This window comes from Gobio gobio, assembly GCF_949357685.1.
Source record: "Gobio gobio genome assembly, chromosome: 12".
In the NCBI taxonomy this organism is placed as follows: Eukaryota; Metazoa; Chordata; class Actinopteri; order Cypriniformes; family Gobionidae; genus Gobio; species Gobio gobio.
In genome coordinates this window covers 55177617-55196922 of record NC_137105.1, presented here as the reverse complement: position 1 = coordinate 55196922, position 19306 = coordinate 55177617, and the positions used below count along the sequence as shown (strand labels likewise).

General features: G+C 50.8%; 1 protein-coding gene across 1 annotated transcript in view; it reads right to left on the bottom strand.

Annotated features, from left to right (window-relative positions):
• Positions 1-842: 842 nt before the first annotated feature.
• LOC307135135 (NLR family CARD domain-containing protein 3-like) overlaps positions 843-19306 on the bottom strand; it is a gene marked incomplete at its 3' end in the record, with an annotated part of 30110 nt that continues 11646 nt past the window's right edge. The window contains exons 4-6 of the mRNA XM_079831331.1: positions 9031-9204; positions 8901-8947; positions 843-1372 (exon numbers count right to left, since the gene is read on the bottom strand). Of these exons, the coding sequence (XP_079687457.1) occupies positions 843-1372; positions 8901-8947; positions 9031-9204 (751 nt within the window). The remainder of the gene's footprint in view (positions 1373-8900; positions 8948-9030; positions 9205-19306) is intronic.

Below are 19306 nucleotides of genomic sequence, written 5' to 3'. Positions count from 1 at the left end.
TTCACTACTCAATACACCTCATACAAAAAAACTCAAAAAGAAAAAGATAGAAGAGAAAAGAATTGAAAAAGAAAACAATAGTTTCGGCCACAGCGGGCCACTTGCACTCACCCACACGCTTCTCTCACTCGCTCAACAGACGCTCATGCATGCGCAGAGAGATAGAGAGAGAGAGAGAGAGAGAGAGAGAGAGAGAGAGTGTGTGTGAGAGAGATAGAGAGTGTGTGTGTGTGTGTGTGTGAGTGTGTGAGAGAGAGTGAGTGTGTGTGTGTGTGTGTGTGTCTGTGAGAAAGAGAGTGTGTGTGTGTGTGTGTGAGAGAGTGTGTGTGTGTGTGTGTGTGTGTGAGAGAGAGAGAGAGGGAGAGAGAGAGTGGGCATGTTTTCGTGAAATATCAGGACACAAATGTGTATAATGACATGGGTATGACATAGGTATTACAAAAAGAGCGTGAAATATGAGGACGTTCCCCATGTCCTCACTTTTCAAAATGCTTATAAATCACACAGAATGAGGTTTTTTTCACAGAAAGTGAACTGCACAGTCTCCTGTGAGGGTTAGGTTTAGGGACAGGGGCAGTGTAAGGGGATAGAAAATACGGTTTGTACGGTATAAAAACCATTACGCCTATGGAATGTCCTCACATTTCACAAAAACAAACATGTGTGTGTGTGTGTGTGTGTGTGTGTGATCTAGATTCATAACTTCAACATAATAATGAAAAAACACATTGATTAATAAAACTTATTTAATTAATTATGTCAGATTTGATGAGTGTGCATGTGGACGTTAGAAAGAGGATTTACACTTGTGTGTGTGTGTGTGTGTGTGTGTGTGTGTGTGTTTATTTAATCCGACACAGAGACACCGAAGAATAAACCCCAAATCCAGCACAGAGGGGTTCAGTGAATGTGGTGTTGAATGTGTGTAAGTGTGTGAGTGTGTGTCTGTCAGAGACGCTGTAGAAGGACAGAGTGCCGGCCGACACGTCCACACACACTCCTGCTCTCTGAGAGGATGAACGGATGGCAGGGAGAGCAGTCCTGTTATTATTGTGACGGACAGAGAATCCATTATCAGAGCAGATCAGACTCCAGGATTTGTCATTAGATCCAAACTCACAGTCTTCTCTCCGTCCTTTCCTGCTGATTCCTTTATATGTCACTGATATATCAGCCCATCCGCTCCATTCAGCCTCCCAGTAACAGCGTCCAGTCAGACTCTCTCCACACAGAACCTGAAGACACACATCAAATCTCTCTGGATGATCAGGATACGGCTGATCCTCTCTTACACACTTCACCTTCCTGTTCCCCTTAGACAGAACGAGACGAGTGTGTGCTGTGTTTGGATCCAGTGTGAGATCACAGGCCCCTGAACACAAGAAGAGAGAAACATCTAGAACAACAGTCACTAGACGAGTGTGTGTGTGTGTGTGTGTGTGTGTGTGTGTGTGTGTGTGTGTGTGTGTGTGTGTGTGTGTGTGTGTGTGTGTGTGTGTGTGTGTGTGAGTGAGTGTGTGTGAGATGTGGTCACTGAATGAATTTTGTGTCAATGATAAATGATCCTCAGTTTATCCTCATAGACTGATGTGATCACTGAAGAGTTCAGATAAAGTGACCTGAGGATTGAGAAATGTCCTAGAGATTGAAAAACGTCTCGGTTACGTATGTAACCCTCGTTCCCTGAGGAGGGAACGGAGACGTAACGTTAGTGACTAACGAATGGGGGTTTCGCTTAGAATGCAATTACCTTCGAGAATTTAACACCGCCCAATGGCAGTGCCAATGCCATGGGCATGCAGAATTTGCATGCGTAACTCCGCCCCACCTCGTGGGTATATAAGGAAGTACGCTGGCAACATCGCATTATGTTACTGCTGCAGGAGCCAAGACTGAACTCCGCGTTCCAGCAGTACAGCTGACGTGGCAAAGGAACGTACATCTCCGTTCCCTCCTCAGGGAACGAGGGTTACATCCGTAACCGAGACGTTACCTTTCGTTCAGTCACTACGACGTAACGTTAGTGACTAACGAATGGGGGTCCCAATACAACAACGCCACTCGGCTGTCTTCCAGTGCCCTGCGTAAGTGTGAGTACCCTGTCGTAAGACTAATACGGACGAAGGACTCCCACTTATCACAGGATTACCAAGGTACACTGGGTAGCATATTCCAGTGGAGATTTGCCAAAGTGCCTACCCGTGGGGAGGACTTAGAGAATACACATATGACCCGCTAAGGGCTGCATATGGAAGAACTCTAGGTACCAGCCAGAGGGTGGATTTTTAACCCTAGGGGTGGCAGGGACTTGCCAAGGGAAAGACACCTGCTCGCTGAGGAGGCTTACGGTGGAAATACTCGTGTGGGGGTCGCCGGAGGGAACCATGCACACGGGGCACCTGGCCGGACATGAGGGTCTGGGCTCGAAAGGGCAGACTGAACTGTCGGCGTCAACAGTGCTGGAGGAACTCAGGGCTCTCAGGGAAGCTCACCTGAGGAAAAATATTGCACGTATCCAGTCCGTGGAGTGGAATGGCGAGCAAGCGAAGACACCTGAGCCTGGTCCATTACCGGCCACCCGTAGGGGCGAGTACATAGTCGGACACTGGCTCCACTCGGAGATTGTAGAATCTGGCGAATGTGTTAGGTGTCGCCCAGCCTGCAGCTCTGCAGATGTCTGTTAGCGAGGCGCCATGTGCTAGAGCTCAAGAGGAGGCCACACTCCGGGTGGAGTGGGCCCGAACCCCAAGGGGACATGGTCGACCTTGCTGCTGGTAAGCCAAAACAATGGTGTCCATTATCCAGTGAGACAACCTCTGCTTTGAGAGAGCTCTTCCCTTCCGCTCTCCACCATAACAGACAAAGAGCTGGTCTGAGGTCCTGAAACACTGCGTCCTGTCTACGAAAGCGCGGAGAGCGCGTACTGTACAGAGCAATGCCAAGGCTGGGTCTGCCTCCTCCAAAGGCAGCGCTTGCAGGTTCACCACCTGGTCTCTGAACGGAGTGGTGGGAACCTTGGGCACATATCCGAGCCGGGGTCTCAGGATCATGTGTGAGTTAGCCTGTCCGAATTCCAGGCACGCTTTGTCAACCGAAAATGCCTGCAGGTCCCCTACCCTCTTAACTGAGGCCAATGCGGTCAGCAGAGCCGTCTTCATCGACAGGAACTTAATATAAACCGACCGCAAAGGCTCAAAGGGAGGCCTCTGCAGAGCACTTAGAACTACTGCAAGGTCCCAAGAGGGAACGAGAGGAGAGCGAGGAGGATTCAGTCTCCTCGCTCCCCTCAGGAACCTGATGATCAGGTCATGCTGACTTACCTTTTTGTCCACCAGGAGATCGTGGTGGGCAGATATTGCGGCCACATACACTTTGAGGGTGGAGGGAGACAGCCTTTGATCCAACCCCTCCTGGAGAAACGATAGCACAGACCCGATCGGGTCATTATGAGCCACTCGTCGAGGTAGTTCAGGATGCGAACCCCGTGCTGCAGAAGGGGCGCAAGGGCTGCCTCGACAATCTTCGTAAAGACGCGAGGGGACAGAGATAGCCCGAATGGGAGGACCATGTACTGATATGCCCGCCCCTCAAAAGCAAACCGTAGGAACGGTCTGTGTGTAGCGGTAGGATGGAGACATGGAAGTAGGCGTCCTTCAGGTCGATCGCTGCTAACCAATCGTCCAGACGAACGCATTTGAAAAGGCGTTTCGCTGTCAACATCTTGAACAGAAGCCTGTGAAGGTATCGGTTCAAGATGCGAAGGTCCAGGATTGGCCGTAACCCACCGGTTTTCTTGGGTACAATGAAGTACGGGCTGTAGAATCTCGGCTGGAGGGACAGGCTCGATCGCACCCTTCGCCAGTAGGCTGGCAACCTCCGCACGCATGACAGGGGCATTGGCCCCGACCATAGTGTAGCGGATTCCCCGGAAGCAGGGAGGAACCTGTGCGAACTGAATCGCGAACTGAATCGCGTTGCCTGATGGTCTTCATGACCCAGCGGGACAGTCCCGGAAGCTGAAGCCAGGCTCCCAGGAACTGCACCAGCGGGGTCATTCGGACCACAGACGTACCCAGGGTGGGGCAGCGAGGCAGTGTTATTGGCCCGGACATGGGAGGCTGTTGGGCGTCCCGGTGTGGGGGCACGGTTAACTGCTGCGTCCTGACAGAGGAGTAAGCGGTCTCTTACTGATCTGCGCAGTAAGAGACCGTTCACACATCAGCACCAAAATACGGTCAGTTCTTAAAACGCTGCGCCGCTCTTCATTCGCCCGCATGAGAAGAAGTGCTTTAGTTTCACTATCTGTTCAATTTGACAACATATGACGTCTTGTGAAAGGCATAAGGAATGATCGAACAGAACGCGTGTTTGCTCTTAAAAACACAAGCCGGGTATAATAGTATCAAACTGCAGAGCCGCAGCACTGATGAATGGAGAAGAAGGCTGGGTCTCGAGTGTTGAAGCTGCGAGACGTGGCTCAATGGTCAAAGATGATCATTTACCAGTAAAGACTGTGTGTGAAAGGGGCTATTGAGCACCCCATACAGCCACAATGGCATGATCCTCGTTTCATAACACCTCTGCGGAGATTCCACTGGGAGATTGGTAGTGGAATCAGGCTCTTCCTATCGAATCTTCAACTATTCAGGGTCACCCCTACATTGTAATATGTTGATTAATCTCATATGATTTAATTAACGAAACTAACACTAGTTTAATATGAGTCTTCTGAAGAGGCATGTTGCTTTATATGATGAACATAGAGTGATTTAAATATGGTAAACAGAAGCTCAAACATGATCACATGACACAGCAGAACAAACCTCATTGGTTCTTGGCGGCGGATGATAAGCGGGATTGGGACCTCATGATTCCTTATGTGCTCTTCGGGATCCGCGAAGTACCCCAGGCCTCAACTGGCTTCACCCCCTTTGAGCTTCTGTTCGGCCGCCAACCACGAGGGCTCCTGGACATCGCCCGAGAAGCCTGGGAGCAGCAGCCTGCCCCTCATCGCGCACGTCCGCCAGATGAGGGAACGGATCGACCGGGTGATGCCATTAGTCCGGGAACACCTCAGCAAGGCTCAACAGGCGCAGCAACGCCGGTACGACCGGGCAGCACAACCACGGGAGTTCCAGCCGAGAGACCGCGTCATGGTCCTGGTCCCCAGCTCTGCCTGCAAGTTCCTGGCCACCTGGAAAGGACCCTATACCGTGATCGAAAGGATTGGGCCAGTCACGTATCGTCTGAGGCAGCCGGGACGACGGCAGGCAGAGCAACTCTACCACATTAACCTCCTGAAGAAGTGGGTGGGGACCCGGGACCAAGTAGTGGCCTTGAGTATCACCGATCCCGTGGTTGTAGACGTCAACCCCCATCTGTCGGCTGCCCAGAAGGCGGAGCTGCAGCACCTGGTCAGTCAGTTCCAGGATGTGTTCTCGACCCAGCCCGGGCAGACCAACGTGGTACAGCACGACGTCCGAACATCGTCCGGCAACGGCCCTACCGTGTCCCGGAGGCTCGTCGGCAGGCTATTGAGGCAGAGATCCAACAAATGCTGAAGTTGGGGGTAATCGAACCATCCCGGAGCCCGTGGTCCAGCCCCATCGTGATGGTCCCAAAGCCGGATGGCACCCTCCGCTTTTGCAACGACTTCCGACGCCTGAACGAAGTCTCCGAATTCGACGGGTACCCCATGCCTCGGGTCGACGAGCTACTGGATCGGTTGGGAAGGGCCCGGTACATCAGCACCTTGGACCTCACCAAAGGCTATTGGCAGGTACCACTCTCTGAATCCGCTAAACCCAAGACTGCTTTCTCAACCTCCAGTGGCCACTGGCAGTACCGGACCCTTCCCTTTCGGCCTGCACGGGGCCCCCGCGACCTTCCAGAGGATGATGGACATCATCCTACGGCCCCACCAGGCCTACGCGGCGGCCTACATCGATGATGTCGTCATCCACTCTGAGGCATGGGGAGACCACCTGGAACGTCTGCGGAGGGTGCTTTCGGAGCTCCGGCGGGCTGGACTCACTGCCAACCCCCGCAAGTGTCACCTCGCCCTCTCCGAGGCCAAGTACCTGGGTTTCCGAGTTGGAAGGGGCCTCGTCCAGCCCCAGGAGAAGAAAGTCGAGGCCATCCACTCCGCCCCAAGACCGCAGACGAAGACCCAGGTACGGGCCTTTTTGGGGTTGGCAGGGTACTACCGATGTTTTATCCCCAACTTCTCCTCTCTAGCCGCCCCCCTGACAGACCTGACCAGGAAGGGGCAGCCGGAGAAAGTCTGCTGGACCCCAGCCCTCGAGGAGGCTTTCGCCCGGGTCAAGACAGCCCTGACGTCGTCGCCGGTACTCTGCGCTCCAGACTTCGGTTGCCCCTTCCTGCTGCAGACGGATGCTTCCGACACAGGACTGGGAGCCGTCCTGTCCCAAATCCAGGAAGGCGAGGAGCATCCGATCGTCTACATCAGCAGGAAGCTGTCCCCGTCTGAGACGAGGTACGCCGCCGTCGAGAGGGAGGCCCTGGCCATAAAGTGGGCAGTCCTGGAGCTGAGGTACTATCTGTTAAGCCGCAAGTTCACCCTGGTCACCGACCATGCGCCCCTGAAATGGATGGCCTGCGCCAAGGACACCAACGCCAGGGTGACTCGCTGGTTCCTAGCGCTCCAGGACTTCCACTTTGAGGTACGTCATCGGGCCGGGGCCGCCAACGCGAACGCCGACGGCCTCTCAAGGATATGGACAGCTTACGCAGGTCTGTCAGGGGTCATTCCCCATCCTCCCTTTGTTTCACCCCTACTGTCTCATATGTTCGCAGGACCAGAACGACGCTTAGGGGGGGGGGGATGTGACGAGTCCACCCAGAGGAATCAGCGTCGCCCTGGCAACAACGCACCTGCACGTAATCACCATGGGCTGATCGGTCACAGCTGCACCTCATCAGCCCGGAGGCATATAAGCAGCTACGGATGAGCAGACAGACAGACTCTGGTCTCGAGCTGAATGTACTGCTGGACTAACCTCTCTCTTATTTGTTCTCCTAGAAAGCAGCGAGTGACCGACAGCCCACTTCACTGGAGCACATTGGACACCCACTTTCACCAGGATCGAGCACCACAGAGCACGAGGATTCACCAGCCACCACGCACCGGCTCACTGACTGTTTTCACCCTTACACGAGCACTGTAAATAAAATCCACCCTCCGGGGCCTTTTGCACTCAACCTGCCTTGTCGTGTGATTCCTCACCCCGTGACAATATATATATACATATAGCATCTATTGTACATTGGATGTCTATTTGTGAACATATTGTATACTGTACATTGTATATTACTATTATAGCTTAACGTATACTGTTTTTTGTTTAATGTATGTTTAGTGTATATTGTTTAAAGTATATGTATATTGTAAGTATGTGTATATTGTTTAAAGCTGTGAGAACTACACTCACATTGTGTAAATTATTATTGTTTATTGTAGTGTATACTGTGCTGTGAGTAATTGTGGGCGCATCAGATGTGTAATCTGATGTTGCTTTAAATGTTGTACATGTCATGACTGCTATGTTGCTCCGAACTGCACCTAAGAATTTCACCTACTGTTACACTTGTGTATATAGTTGAGTGACAAATAAAGTGATTTGATTTGATTTGATTTTGAACTGGCTTGCGAAAGACTGACATCTATCACTTTTCAACCAGATTACATAAACACAGCATATTTGTTTTCGATTTGGTTTACATTGTTTAAATCCTGACATTTCAGCGTTTCTTTAGACATTTGTCTCATGTTTGTGAAGACTATCTGTATCTTTCTCGTCCTTTTCTGAAGACTATCTGAATGAATCTCTTTGAGAGAGAGGCTGCAAATCACGAATCATGTTTGTTTTCTTTATTTTTCAAAAAGCAAAACAATTTGTTTTTATTGTGACTGTACACAAAAAAATTAAACTTAACAGATTATAATGATGTATAACACTTGCCTGAATGATAAAAATGACAGAGTTATATGAGTCTCTTTGGCACTGATAAGAAAAAAAAGAGAGCCGGTCGCACTGGCGAGACCTTTGAATCGAGAGGGTTAAGCCATCATGTTTGCCATGTGTCTTTGTCTGATATTGATCATGTAACCACTGATGGTGAGTGTCTGTAGTAAAGTCAAGTCAAGTCTAGTCTAGTCTGTTTTTGTATTGCCAAGTCAAGTCTTCTTTTTATGTTTTGAATTTTGATTTTGGAATAAACTGCACTTGGGTTCGCAAACTTGCCTCTCCAGTGGATTCATGTTACACCTATTCCCTAATTCACAGTATCAGATCCTTTATTAACAAGACACCAGTTTTCATTTCATTAGGAGAACAAAATGTTTAAAACCAAATACGTTACATTAGGCTGCAGGTAAGAAATCTTGCATGTTGTACTGATGTTACTGTAACATTCAAACAACATTCAATTAATAACAAGAAATCCAGACATTTTAACATTATATAAACATTTCAAATCAAAGTTCCCACAACGTTTTGAAAATGGGCTCATTTTGTTAGCTGGGCTCCATTGTGAGGACATTTGGTAGTAAAACCAGAGATCATTGTGGGGACCAGCCAGTGGTTCAAAATTAATAAATTATGCTTATTTAAAATTGTAAAAATGGAGAAAGTTTTCTGTGAAGGGTAGGTTTAGGGGTATGGGCTTAGGGGACAGAAAATATGTTACATCAGTATAAAAACAATAGAAGTATATGACAAGACCCCACGAACATACAAAAATCCAACATGTGTGTGTTTGTGTGTGTGTGTGTGTGTGTGTGTGTGTGTGTGTGTGTGTGTGTGTGTGTGTGTGTGTGTGTGTGTGTGTGTGTGTGTGTGTGTGTGTGTTTGTGTGTGTGTGTTTGTTTGTAGACATACACTTTCGTGGTCCTGCTGTGATCCTTATCTTCCCTCCATGATCAACACTATAAACACACAAACACACATTAATGTAAATATACATCATGCACACATGCGTTCATTATGTCAGTATCATTTTTTGACACACTTGAGTATCTGTAGTGAGCATTTCGGATCCTCCAGTTTGTCAGAGAGTAGCTTGACTCCTGAATATCCTGGGTGATTGTAGCTCAGATCCAGCTCTCTCAGGTGTGAGGGGTTTGAACTCAGAGCTGAAGACACAAAACCACAGCCGTCCTCTGTCACCATACAGCCAGACAACCTACAAATGGATCAAAACAGCCTCGTCATCTATCTAGTTCTCTTTATATGTCTCACAAAAAACATTTTCATATTTGTCTTATTAACACATTAAAACACACAGGATTTTCAAACATCAGCAATAATGCTACTCAATTAAATATATCAGTAGTAATTCAATAAACACACTTAAAAAATGTAATAATACATGCAGTTCTCCAGAAATTCACATTTATATTTCTGTGAATGATGAAGTTTCTCTGGTTAACTGTGATATTTCATTGGCTGAGATTTTAAACGTGCTTTGATTAATTTACTGTGCGTGTGCGAATGTGTGTGTGTTTGTGAGTGCATGTGTACGTGAATTTGTGTGTGAGTGTATGTGTGTGAGTGTGTGTTAGAGGCATGGCCGGACCATTGGTCTGACTGCGAGCTTTGAGGACATAATCAAATGTTTCACATTAATAATGTGAAACAAGGACACACATATTGAATTGCGTCTCCTCACATTTATTTGTGATCACATGGCTACAGTAAACAGCTCCATTAAGGCTTTTAGCCCAAAAGAGCTCACATTAATAAAGATATTGATTTTGAATTCTCATATGTTCACACCTCGTGTCTTTACAGAGAATGATACTTTTCTATTAATTTTCCACTAAGTTCTGCGATCCGCAGAGTTTTGAGCGTTCTCTCCTGTCTCATTATATTGGGGCAGAAATGTCATCAAAATGATAAAAAATATCCAATCAATGAGTTCCTGTTTTTTATATTTATAACATAAGCCTATGATATGAGTTATCACATGATCAAGAGTGCTGTTTTTCTGAACATCTTTTAGTTTGACGCGTTAAAAATATGTAACGCAATCAATGCAGCATCTGCATTTTCTGTTTCTGCATTAAAGCCACAACAAGACAAAGAGAATGCACAGTCTGTGAATGTACCGTCTGTGGCTTTGTTTACACTAGTGTGTTTTTGCTTTAAAATGCATAATTTTTGCTATTTTGGCTGCTCTTGTGTGAAAAAGGAACAATATAGAGCAACACGAAGAAAGTCAGAAAAGGCCTGCATGAGGGAGAGGAAGATGAGTACCAGGACAAGGGAGAGGAGTGGGACAAGGGCAAGGGAGAGGAATGCCTGGAAAAGGGCAAGGTAGATTTAGGGTAACTGATGAAATAAGAGATACTATCATAGACCATGTCATAAACCACAGGCTATCATACAGAGAGGCTGGTGAACGAGTACAGCCAAAACTCAGCCAGGACACAGTGGCATCCATTATTCAGATTTTTCAAGAAACCAACAGGTAGGACACTGTATAAGGGCTTCTCATTAAGGATTAAGATAAATGTTTTGAGTAAAATTAATGAAATATATTTTTGTTCAATAATATTTTTTCTTTTCTTTTTTGGTGTTTTGAGATAATTTTATGATTTATAATTAATATTTATGCAATAATTATGACTCATTTTTGCTTATTGAATATAATCGAATGTCACAGGGTGTTTTGGTGTTGGTTCATGTTCATTGTTCATTGTTCTTGGTTACATTTAGTTTATCATGTTATGTTTGAGTTTGTCATGTTCACAGTCTTGTCATGCACTTCCTGGTCTTGTCATGTGACTCCCATGCCCTCATGTGATCTTGTGTCTTGTCCTGTCATTGGTTCATTGTCTCATCACTGTTCACAGGTGTCACTTGTCTTGTCATTAGTCTGTGTGTGTATTTAAGCCCTCATGTTTGCCATGTGTCTTTGTCAAGTATTGAATGTTGTAACCCGCTGTCGGTGAGTTTAGTTATTGTCAAGTCAAGTCAAGCCAAGCCAAGCCAAGCCAAGCCAAGTCTTTGTTTTATGTTTGGATCAAGTCAAGTCAAGTCTTTGTTTTATGTTTTGATTTATGTTAAGATTTATGTTTATTGTTGGAAATAAAGCTGCATTTGGGTCCAACAACTTGCCTCCAGTGGATAAACGTTACAGAATACTTGACCGTCAACAATGGACCCAGCAGTTGCCCTCCTACGCCTTCGTCAAGGCCATCAGGCCATTGAAAATTATGTTCAGAACTTTTGTGGACTATGCAGTGAGGTAAACTTTAATGACGTGGCCCTCAAGGACATTTTTAGGTTTGGGCTTAGCGACCCTATCCGCTCACAGATGCCAGGGGGGAAGATCCATTTTTCCCTGGCCCAATATATTGACTTTGCTCTTCTGCTGGCTGGGTCTTCTTTTACGGTGGGGACTGTGGAGGAGGGGCCCCACAACCCCACAGTACCCACCACAACCCAGCCAGAGTCATCCGCTCCAGCCCACGTCCATGCTCCAGCCCGCGTCCAGGCTCCAGCCCAAGTCCAGGCTCCAGCCCACGGCCACGTCCAGGCTCCAGCCCACGGCCACGTCCAGGCTCCAGCCCACGGCCACGTCCAGGCTCCAGCCCACGGCCACGTCCAGGCTCCAGCCCACGGCCACGTCCAGGCTCCAGCCCACGGCCACGTCCAGGCTCCAGCCCACGGCCACGTCCAGGCTCCAGCCCACGGCCACGTCCAGGCTCCAGCCCACGGCCACGTCCAGGCTCCAGCCCACGGCCCCGTCCAGGCTCCTGCCCACGGCCCCGTCCAGGCTCCTGCCCACGGCCCCGTCCAGGCTCCTGCCCACGGCCCCGTCCAGGCTCCTGCCCATGGCCCCGTCCAGGCTCCTGCCCACGGCCCCGTCCAGGCTCCAGCCCACGTCCAGGCTCCAGCCCACGGCCCCGTCCAGGCTCCTGCCCACGGCCCCGTCCAGGCTCCTGCCCACGGCCCCGTCCAGGCTCCTGCCCACGGCCCCGTCCAGGCTCCAGCCCACGGCCCCGTCCAGGCTCCTGCCCACGGCCCCGTCCAGGCTCCAGCCCACGAGCCCGCTGTCCCGCCCAAGAAAATTTTGGGGGGGGGCAATGGGTACATGGAGGCCATGAAGGCCACGCCTCTGTGGCCCCCTGAACCTCCATTACCGCCATGGCCTGTAGAACTCCCGTTACCGCCATGGCCTGATGAACTGCCGTTACCGCCATGGCCTGATGAACTCCCATTACCGCCATGGCCTGATGAACTGCCGTTACCGCCATGGCCTGATGAACTGCCGTTACCGCCATGGCCTGATGAACTACCGTTACCGCCTTGGCCCGGTGAACTGCCGTTACCGCCATGGCCTGATGAACTCCCGTTACTGCCATGGCCCGGTGAACTGCCGTTGCAGCCATGGCCACCCACGCCTGAGGGTCCAGGTCCGCCCACGCCACAGGGTCCAGGTCCTCCCACGCCACAGGGTCCAGGTCCTCTCACGCCACAGGGTCCAGGTCCGCCCACGCCACAGGGTCCAGGTCCGCCCACGCCTCAGGGTCCAGGTCCGCCCACGCCTGAGGGTCCAGGTCCGCCCACGTCACAGGGTCCAGGTCCGCCCACGCCTCAGGGTCCAGGTCCGCCCACGCCTGAGGGTCCAGGTCCTCCCACGCCACAGGGTCCAGGTCCGCCCACGCCACAGGGTCCAGGTCCGCCCACGCCACAGGGTCCAGGTCCGCCCACGCCTCAGGTTCCAGGTCCGCCCACGCCACAGGGTCCAGGTCCGCCCACGCCACAGGGTCCAGGTCCGCCCACGCCTCAGGGTCCAGGTCCGCCCACGCCACAGGGTCCAGGTCCGCCCACGCTCCCAGGCCTGTCCAGGTCATGTCTGGGTCCGGTGCCCCTGCACGGGCCTGGCCCACCATCCCTCCCCCAAGACCGCCCCCCAAGACTTTTTGTTAAGACTCTCGGTTAGGCCATGGGTGTTATGGTATTGTTTGGGCGTCAGGGGCCGCCCATAGAGGGGGGGATCTGTCACAGGGTGTTTTGGTGTTGGTTCATGTTCATTGTTCATTGTTCTTGGTTACATTTAGTTTATCATGTTATGTTTGAGTTTGTCATGTTCACAGTCTTGTCATGCACTTCCTGGTCTTGTCATGTGACTCCCATGCCCTCATGTGATCTTGTGTCTTGTCCTGTCATTGGTTCATTGTCTCATCACTGTTCACAGGTGTCACTTGTCTTGTCATTAGTCTGTGTGTGTATTTAAGCCCTCATGTTTGCCATGTGTCTTTGTCAAGTATTGAATGTTGTAACCCGCTGTCGGTGAGTTTAGTTATTGTCAAGCCAAGCCAAGCCTTTGTTTTATGTTTGGATCAAGTCAAGTCAAGTCTTTGTTTTATGTTTTGATTTATGTTAAGATTTATGTTTATTGTTGGAAATAAAGCTGCATTTGGGTCCAACAACTTGCCTCCAGTGGATAAACGTTACATCGAAAATGTATATATATATATATTAGTGGTGGGCCGTTATCGGCGTTAACGTGCTGCGTTAACGAGAGACTCTTATCGGGCGATAAAAAAAATATCGCCGTTAATCTATTCTCAACGTTGGGTTGGGAGCTGGGTCTATACTACGCAAGCTATGATGACTTTCACCTTGATATTTTAGCGCGGATGTACACCTAGCCGAATTGCACTGTAGGGGGCGAGAGAACGAGTCTTCAATCCTGTGTGTATGCCTACTAGTGTTGTCAAAAATATTGATATTTCGATATGTATCGATACTGAAATATCTGAAACGATACGATACTCATTTTCTACAGTATTGATATCAGCTGCGCTCTCCTCACCGACCGACAGCGAGTGACACGCACCCGCCTCCTCTCATTCAGTCCATATAATCCTCTGAACATTGCGAACGCGTGTTCTGCTGGACTTTTGTTAGTATTGGTGTGACCGGTCTGAATTTCACGCGGGTTGCACATAACGTTAATTCTACTAATTCCCGCAGATTTCTCGCTTGCATCTGAAGCGCACACACACATACCGCAATAAAGCCGCCTCTGACATACAAGTGCAAAAATGAGCTCCTTTTTCAGCTTAATAATGGTCAAATACACTCAAAAATGTCTCAATGTCCATCTTGGTGAGTTTTAACGTAAACACAGTCGTAACCAGCTCATAGGAACAGTGTTTGGATATGTGTGCGTCAGGTCTTAAAGGGACAGAAGTTATTTATTATTCAAACTACAAAAAAACAAACAATCACTTACGAGCACACATATTCTGAATGCCTTCGGCAGAATTCAAATGAGCCATTTTAATCTAGATTAATCTAGATAAAAAAAATTAATCTATGCCCACCACTAATATTTAAACACTTTTTTTCATTATTAAAGCTGTATTTCATTTTAGAGTCAAGCCTAGGCCTCATGAAAGCAATGTTTTAAATGAGATTGGTGCCATCCGGTGGACACATTGAGCATATTTATCATGCAATAGCACATTTTTACCACTATAGTGGATTTACAGCTCTCTGTAGAAAGGCTTATGAATTCTAGTGATTTTTACACATATTTGCAAAATTTTTTCAGGTTGTTGATTTTAATATATAATAACAGTTCCCTTTCAGTCGGTCACGTTCGACGTACGTCGGAACTGACCGACGAATTGGGATCTGATTTCAGAGACCAATCTACTTCGAGTGTTTTAAAACGAGCCAATGAAGATTGGCATGCGATTCACACATTCCACGCACCGCCCCGCAGCGCGGGTATAAATAAGGAAGTGGAATGAATGAACATTGCTTTCTACTTCGGAGCCGAACAGTGAATGTTTCCTGTTTCTACGAAGAGTGTAAACGAGTCTCGTGAGAGGAATAACTGCTGCTTCCAGTGCGGGTGTGACGGCGCATTTCAGCGAGTGGCTGCTTCAACGGAGATCAAAGAGTTGGTTCGCTGGGCGTTTCCGTTTTTTGAGTGCACACACAGGCTTGCACCTTTGTACTGTGTGGTGCCGCGGTCATCTCCCTGAGTGCTTCAGCACATAAAAAGAGCAGTTTCCTTTCTAAAAGAGCAACACGGTTTGATCCTGTGTCTTTTTTAAGATGTCATTCAAACCGTGTGTTTCTGGATGCGGTTGTTTCCTGTCCTCATTTGACGGCCACGATCTCTCTCACATATAAACATGTGAGATTGCGTTCGTGGGTGATCCATGCTCTCTCAGGAGAGCATGGTCACGTCGACGCGCTGTTCGTCTCAAGCCTTTCTCGTAAGGGCTTGAGTGTTCAGCGCGCCGTGTGCCGTCGGGCGCCGGCTGACAGCGGGGGTTGCCACGGCAACCCAGCGCGTCACTTGGTGCTAGAGATGCGCGGTCGAGACTATGAAACCTCAAACGGGGTTGAGTCCCTTTGCCTATTCCCCGATTTAGTTTCTTTTTCTTGCAAAAGCAGAGAAGAACTATTTTGGTTAATAAGCCTTGGTGACCTGAGGATTACAGTGGTGCTTCCCCACCGGGTACGTCTCCGTGGGCCCCCACTCCTCTATCGCATCACAAGCATGCTGAGACTGTGTTTGTGGGTGGTTCATGTTCTCTCATGAGAACATGACCACGTCGGTGCGGTGTTCGTCTTCCCTTTTCATAGGGCTTGAACGTTCAGCGCACCGTGTGCCGTCGAGTTTGGCGGCCACGTTCACTGTCTCACATGCCAAAAAGCTGGCAGCCTACAGATGGGATTGCTGGTCCTTTTAAAAAACAAGGGGACCTAGTGTTTCATTTGAGGCACTGGCAGAGGACAGATGTCAATTGCTGCATCGGAGAGAGGGCTGTTATGCGCTGGAAATGATGATGCTGAGTTCCCACTATAATAGTGTGTGCTCTTGCTGAATCAGATTCAGAGTTGACAGCCATGCTTTCCCGGGTGGCTGAGGCGTAGAGCAACGCGTAAAATCGCCTTGCCTACCCCCGTGCCTTTTTCCCCGGATGGGCATTGGAAAAATTTGCAGTATGGAACTATTTGGTGTCAAAATATGGAACGCCAAAAGGGCCAAAATCTGTATAAATTTTTCCCTCTCTCGCTACCCTCTGTCCTGCATGTACGAGGGTAGTCCCGACCCAGGGGTTATGCAGGAACTGCGTGCGGCGGTGGACCTCGCTCTCCGGGCGACGGAAGTCACCACACGCTCCCTGGGTCAGGCGATGTCCACACTAGTGGTCCAGGAACCTGGGGCTAAACCTGGCAGATATGCGTGAGTCCGACTAAGTTCGGTTCCTCAACGCCCCTGTCTGTCAGGCTGGCCTCTTCGGCGACGCCATCGAGAACTCTGCCCAGCAGTTCTCGATGGCCCAGAAGCAGACGGAGGTGGTTTAAAAAAAAAAAAATCCTAAATTCGTAGGGCACCTCTGTCTGCTTGTCGCCGAGGGTGCCCCCCCCTTGCGTCCGCCTCCGCCCCTGTGAAACCCAGGCAGCGGGGTGCTGGACGTAAGGGAGGCGCCCAACCCGCTAGGGGCTTTGCTAGTCTACAAGCAAGCGTAAGGGCTAGCGACCCTGAGACGGGCAGCCCAGGGAGAACAGGAGCTGCTCTGGGGGAGTGGGTGTCCGCACCCCTCCCCCACCCCCCGGAGGAGGACCGGGGGCCCCGACTGGTGTCATACTCTGCCGCTGGCTCTCCGGAGTCCAGCGGTACCCACTTTCAGAGCAGTTTCCTCTCTCCCTGGGCACCAAGAGGGCCAGGTTGGTAGGGTGTGACGCCCTCGGGCCTTGCCACTCAATTCCTCCCCTCGCCAGGGGCAGCAGTGTGGGCACCGAGAACGCCCCCGGGCCTTCTCACTCAATTCCTCCCCTCGCCAGGGGCAGCAGTGTGGGCACCGAGAACGCCCCCGGGCCTTCTCACCCATACTCTGTCCCACCCTGGAATACTCAGACAACACTCCGGGCCGCCTCCAGGCCTCCCGAGTCGGGTCTGCCTATTCCGCCTCGCTGCCCCACCCCGGGTACGTCTGTGGTGCCGTTTGTCCCGCTTGTGCGGTCTCTGGGGGCTTGGCTACAGCTCCCCAGACCGCCTCGCTGGCTCATCCGTACCATTAGACTCGGCTACACGATTCAGTCGCTCACCGGCCTCCCAAGTACAGGGGCATCCTCTTCACCACCGTGTGGAGCAGCGATGCCCATGTCTTGCGGTCAGAGATCGATGTCCTGCTGGCGAAGGACGCGGTCGCGCCGGTTCCTCCAGCCGATATGAGGTCAGGGTTCTACAGGCCCTACTTCATTGTACCCAAGACAGGTGGTGGGTTAAGGCCAATCTTGGACCTGCGCATTCTGAATCGGGCTTTGCACAAGCTCCCATTCAGAATGTTAACGCAGAAATGCATTCCCGTATGCATCCGTCCCCGAGATTGGTTGCAGCGATCGACCTGAAGCCCTTCAGGCTGTCCCTGTAGCCTCACAGCTTCACGAAGTTGGGTGAACACAGGGACATGGTGCTCCGTCACCTCAGCCGGTTGGGCCTTCGGGTTAACCGAGAGAAGAGTAACTCTGCCCCGTGTAGAGGATCTCGTCTCGGTATGGAGCTGGATTCGGTCAGCCGGCCTGCGCGCCTTACGGAAGAGCGGGTCCAGTCGGTGTTGAACTGCTTGAATTCGTTCAAGAGCAGGACAGCGGTCCCACTGAAATCTTTTCAGAGGCTCCTGGGGCATATGGCATCTGCAGCCGCGGTAACGCCGCTCGGATTGCTTCATATGAGACCGCTTCAACACTGGCTCCATGGCCGAGTCCCGAGGTGGGCGTGGCAGAGCGGCCAGTACCGGGTCCCAGTGACTCCTGACTGCCGCCAAACCTTCAGCCCGTGGACCGACGCTTCGTTTCTCCGGGCCGGTGTGCCCTTAGAACAAGTGTCCAGGCATGCTGTGCTCTTCACGGATGCCTCCTCCACGGGCTGGGGGGCCACGTACAACGGGCATGCAGTTTCAGGTCTTTGGACGGGACCTCAATTGCATTGGCATATCAATTGCCTCGAGTTGTTAGCAGTACACTTGGCACGGCGCCGCCTCAAGGGGCCGCTACGGGGCAAGCATGTACTGGTCCGTACGGACAGCACTGCAGCCGTTGCGTACATCAACCGCCAGGGTGGTCTACGCTCCCGTTGCATGTTCCAACTCGCCCGCCACCTCCTACTTTGGAGTCAGAAGCATCTGAGGTCGCTTCGGGCCATTCATGTCCCAGGTGCGCTCAACCGGACAGCCGACGAGCTCTCACGGCAGCCTGCACCTCCGGCAGAGTGGCGACAGAGTGCCAGTGGTACTGTTCCCTGACCGGGGGCACCCTCGGCACAGATGCACTGGCGCACAGCTGGCCCCGGGACCTACGCAAATATGCGTTTCCCCCAGTGAGCCTTCTTGCACAGACTCTGTGCAAGGTCAGGGAGGACAAGGAGCAGGTCTTGTTAGTTGCGCCCTATTGGCTCAACCGGACCTGGTTCACAGAACTAACTCTCATCGCGACAGCCCCTCCTTGGCCGATTCCCCTGAGGAGGGACCTTCTTTCTCAGGGACGGGTCACTCTATGGCACCCGCGTCCAGACCTCTGGAAACTCCATGTCTGGTCCCTGGACGGGACACGGAGGTTCTAGGTGGTCTACCACAGGCAGTGGTGGACACCATCTCTTCTGCTAGAGCCCCCTCTACGAGGCGCCTCTACGCTTTGAAGTGGAACCTATTCGTTGAATGGTGCTCTTCCCACCGGGAAGACCCCCGAAGGTGTTCGGTTAGTGTCGTGCTTTCTTTCCTGCAAAATGGGTTGGAGTGAAGGCTGTCTCCCTCCACCCTCAAGGTGTATGTCGCAGCAATAGCGGCGTATCACGATACAGTTGAAGGTAAGTCCTTAGGTAAGCACGACCTAATCGCCAGGTTCCTCAGAGGTGCGAGGAGGCTAAATCCTCCTCGTCCAAACTCGTTACCCTCTTGGGACTTGGCTCTAGTGCTCAGGGCACTTCAGAGCCCTCCCTTTGAGCCTTTGCAGTCTGTGGAGCTTAAAATTCTGTCAATGAAGACAGTGCTTCTGACTGCATTGGCTTCTATCAAGAGGGTAGGGGACCTGCATGCACTTTCGGTCAACGAATCGTGCCTAGAATTTGGGCCGGACAACTCTCACGTTGTCCTGAGACCCCGGCCTGGATATGTGCCCAAGGTTCCTACCACTCCCTTCCGGGACCAGGTAGTGAACCTGCAAGCGCTGCCTTCGGAGAAGGCAGACCCAGCCCAGGCTTTGTTATGTCCCGTCCGCGCTCTTCGCGCTTACGTTGACCGGACTCA